Genomic DNA, 3,599 nt, shown 5'->3' with positions numbered 1-3,599 from the left:
TTTATGTAAATATCTGTGTCTATGATATGAAAACATAAAGAGTCATTTGCAAGCAAAACACCAGACGTGTGTCTTTACTGCTGATGATCTGTGAAGGTTTGAAAACACTCTGTTCCATGTTCAGAATGACCCAGAACCTGGGCCCCTGCAGGAAGTACAAGTCACAAAGGTGGTCCCCAGCAACTAAAAGACTCAGGGGCCACAAAACAACGTTCCTAACAGGTCCCAAAGAACAAACAACTGGGCTTCTGAAAAAAAGCTGTTGCCCCCCAAAGTCAAGCGAAAACATTGTGAGCCCCTGAAACATACAACAAACATGCATTCTGAATAAGGCATCCCCAGAAAAATGACCCCTGAAGACCTCGAGGTCCTGACAAACCACACCAGGTGGGTTCCTTCATCCAAACACTGGCCTGACAAATAAGGAAGAGTTACAAAACAAAGCAACCACCAAGAAAGCAAAAGTCTTAACAACGAACCAGCCTCATACAAGAAGCAAAAGCACCAAAAACAAACAAGTTGGTGCAGCAGAGAAAGACAAGCCAAAAGGTCAGCAAACCCAGGTCCCTAAATGCTGCCAAAGACGGGCAGAGTTACGGTAAAACTCCAAACAAGGTCGCCACAAAATGCTGTGGGGAACCAAAGGCACATGTTCCTGAAAAACAAACCAGACAGCAAGAAGAAGTTGGACCGGATCACCAAAGAAACGACGACCCAGAAAAACACTAAAGAAGACGCTAAAGACGGCACAATGTGGAAGCAACGGTAGAAAAACAACAGACCCTCAAAAGAGGACTGAGCCCCAAGAAGGGCAGCACCTCCAACGACAAGAACCTGAACAACGCTCTCCAGCTGACATGAGGCACACCTGAAAGAAAAGGTCAGACAGGACCACAGAGGACTCCCAAAGATGGGGGAACCCTGATAAACAAAATGGCCTCCTGAAAGAAGGGACGGGTCCCAAAAGAAGGCGGGGCTACAGGGAATAAAAACGAGGTAGCAGCTCAGCGCCCTACGCTCTCTGACTAAATATCAACAACAAGATGAAAGCTGAAGTTTAACACTTTATTGGTGCAGCTTATTTAAAACAGACATCGTTTGTGTACAGATTGACTTTGTGATCAGAGTAAAGGAGCGTTTCAGACAATCAGGGCAGCTCCAGGAGCAGTTTGGAAAATCAGTCGGGTCTCATTGACACTGGAAAATAAACTCTGATCAGGACAAAACAGTCACGGAAAAACATTTTATCACCACAAAGAAAACTAAGTTGTAATAAATGTGACCACAAAGTGCTGATCTCCTTCTTCCCTACCTCTCCTTTCCTACATCCTTGTGCCCTCTCCTACCTCCTTATCTCCTGCCAGCAGAGAACAGTGCTATTAGCAGTTTTAAGTGTTAGCTATGCCATTAGCAATTAGCTGAAAATGTTCAACTGTTAGCCATACCATGAGCTAACACTTTCCAAATATTTATCCACACTTTTAGCTAACACTTGCAGCTAATTATCCACACAGTTAGCTAACAGTTGACATGTTAGCTAAAATCACGATTTGCAAAAAGTTTCTTTCCATATTTTTCAGTTATTTAGCAAACCAACTGTTTAGACATATTTTCAGCAATAAACAGTTTTAAATGTGTTGAACTATAGTATTAGCTAACATTTCACCTGTTAGCCACAGCAGTTTCACCTGGTAGCCACACTGTCAGCTAACAGTTGAAGTGTTTGTTCTCTTAGCTCACATTTCAACTGTGTTCCACACACTTAGCTAACCCTTTATAAATGTTTGTCCACCCTTTCAGCTAACACTTGCAGCTGTTTATCCATACAGTTAGCTAACATTTCAACTGTTTAGCCATGGTATTAGCCAACATTTCAGCTATTTATCCTGAGTATTAACAAATATTTTCTACAGCTCGCCAAACTAGCTAACAACTGACACTGTTATAACTGCTATACTTTTAGCTAACTGTTAGCCTTCTTTTAGCTATCCACACTATCAGCTGTTGGCTAACAGTTACTCACAGTTCCACCACTACGTCACCGTTTTACTCAGTCATGCGGCCTTCAGCGTTGCTTTGTGGCGTCTAATAAACACAGAGGTCGGGAAACTTCATCTCGTAGAGCGGCGTGGAGCGAGGCGGCGACTGTCCGGACGGAGACGGAGGAGGACGGATGATCAGATCGAACACCTGGTCCAGTTTGGACTGAAGCAGCGACGCCTGGAAGCACAAACACCTTCGCGTTAGTACCACAACAGCAGAGTGTGGGCGCTGCCACGTCACGAGGACCTTCTCACCCTGGATCCACAGTGAGCAGCGATCTCCTCGAACGGCGCCGTCTGGAACCTCTCCACCACCTCCAGCCTCTTCCTCCTCTCCTCCTCCTCCACGAACCCTCGATCCTCTGAGGAGAAACTCCAGTTCAGCTCACATTTAAACACCAGACACAGCTTTCAGCTCAAGCTCTTGGCCTACCGATGGCGTTCTTCAGCGTCTCAAAGGTGATCTGCTCGGTCTGAGGCTTCTGCAGAAGACACAGAGAAACGATCAGATGGACACACGGACAACTTATTGATCGACAGATTGATCGGTACCTGAGGCGTCTCCGGACTCTGAGGATCCATCTCCATCTGCAGAGAGATGACGTCTCCGATGCTCTTCCTCTTCGCCAGACGGTCTTCGTCTGAAAAAGGGTTTTATTTTCTCCATCAGCCCAGAAATGGTCATAAATGGCAGATTTGGCTTCGCGCCAACTAAAACCGAACCTCATCCCAGAAATGTGTAGAACTTTCCGACGGTCCCTGAACATATCATATGACATCACTTCATTTTGCACGTTCCTTTCAAACAATCAGAAACAAAACCAAAAAAGAAAAAACTACAAAGACAAAAGATCCCAATCCAGAGTGTCTAGACTGAACTGCAGGCAGTGTTTCTACAGAGAGGAGACGAGCGACTCGAAACTGTTTAAAACGACTCGAAACGTGTCCAAGAACGGCATGAAAGTCCATAATTAGGTGAAATGGGTCAACAGTGATCTGAAGTTTGTCCATCATGACTCAAAAACTTGATCTGGGGTAAATCTCTAGTCATTTTCAGAGGAGCACGTTGTTGGAAGATGCCTTCAGCGTGAGCACATAGGGCAGTTATTCCTACTCAACATGACTGAGGTGTCCAGGTGTGTGTTACCTGTCAGCTGAGGTGTGTACGGCGAGCTGAAGCGTTCACAGTGAGCGCTGTAGCTGCTCGCCGTCAGAGCCTCGCAGATCTTCGACTGGACGAACAACAGCTCTTCGTCCACCTTCAGCTCATCGTCCGGCGGTTTGAAGCTGTCAAACACCAACATGTAAGGACACGTTCTCCACACAGAACCCCACAGTCCTGCAGAACCTCCAGTGACCCACACTCAGTTCATACCTCCTGAACTGGGTCAGAATTCTCTCTGTGTCCCTGTTGTGTCTCTTTGTGTCCATGTTGTGTCTCTTTGTGTCCATGTTGTGTGTATCTTTGTGTCCATGTTGTGTCTCTTTGTGGTGGTTGTGTGTCTCTTTGTGTCCATGTTGTGTCTCGTTGTGTCCATGTTGTGTCTCGTTGTGTCC

The 3,599-nt window shown here is 45.8% G+C and overlaps 1 protein-coding gene across 1 annotated transcript in view; it reads right to left on the bottom strand.

Moving 5' to 3' along the window:
* Positions 1-2,085: 2,085 nt before the first annotated feature.
* LOC103374491 (protein EFR3 homolog B-like) overlaps positions 2,086-3,599 on the bottom strand; it is a 27,125-nt gene continuing 25,611 nt past the window's right edge. Inside the window, exons 17-21 of the mRNA XM_008304575.1 lie at positions 3,190-3,329; positions 2,595-2,683; positions 2,476-2,524; positions 2,298-2,404; positions 2,086-2,220 (exon numbers count right to left, since the gene is read on the bottom strand). Coding sequence (XP_008302797.1) covers positions 2,086-2,220; positions 2,298-2,404; positions 2,476-2,524; positions 2,595-2,683; positions 3,190-3,329 — 520 coding nt within the window. The remainder of the gene's footprint in view (positions 2,221-2,297; positions 2,405-2,475; positions 2,525-2,594; positions 2,684-3,189; positions 3,330-3,599) is intronic.

The sequence above is a fragment of the Stegastes partitus genome, unplaced genomic scaffold, assembly GCF_000690725.1.
Source record: "Stegastes partitus isolate 25-593 unplaced genomic scaffold, Stegastes_partitus-1.0.2 Scaffold2257, whole genome shotgun sequence".
Taxonomy (NCBI): domain Eukaryota; kingdom Metazoa; phylum Chordata; class Actinopteri; family Pomacentridae; genus Stegastes; species Stegastes partitus.
Note: the sequence above shows the minus strand (reverse complement) of the source record. Positions and strands in the feature narration are given on the sequence as shown.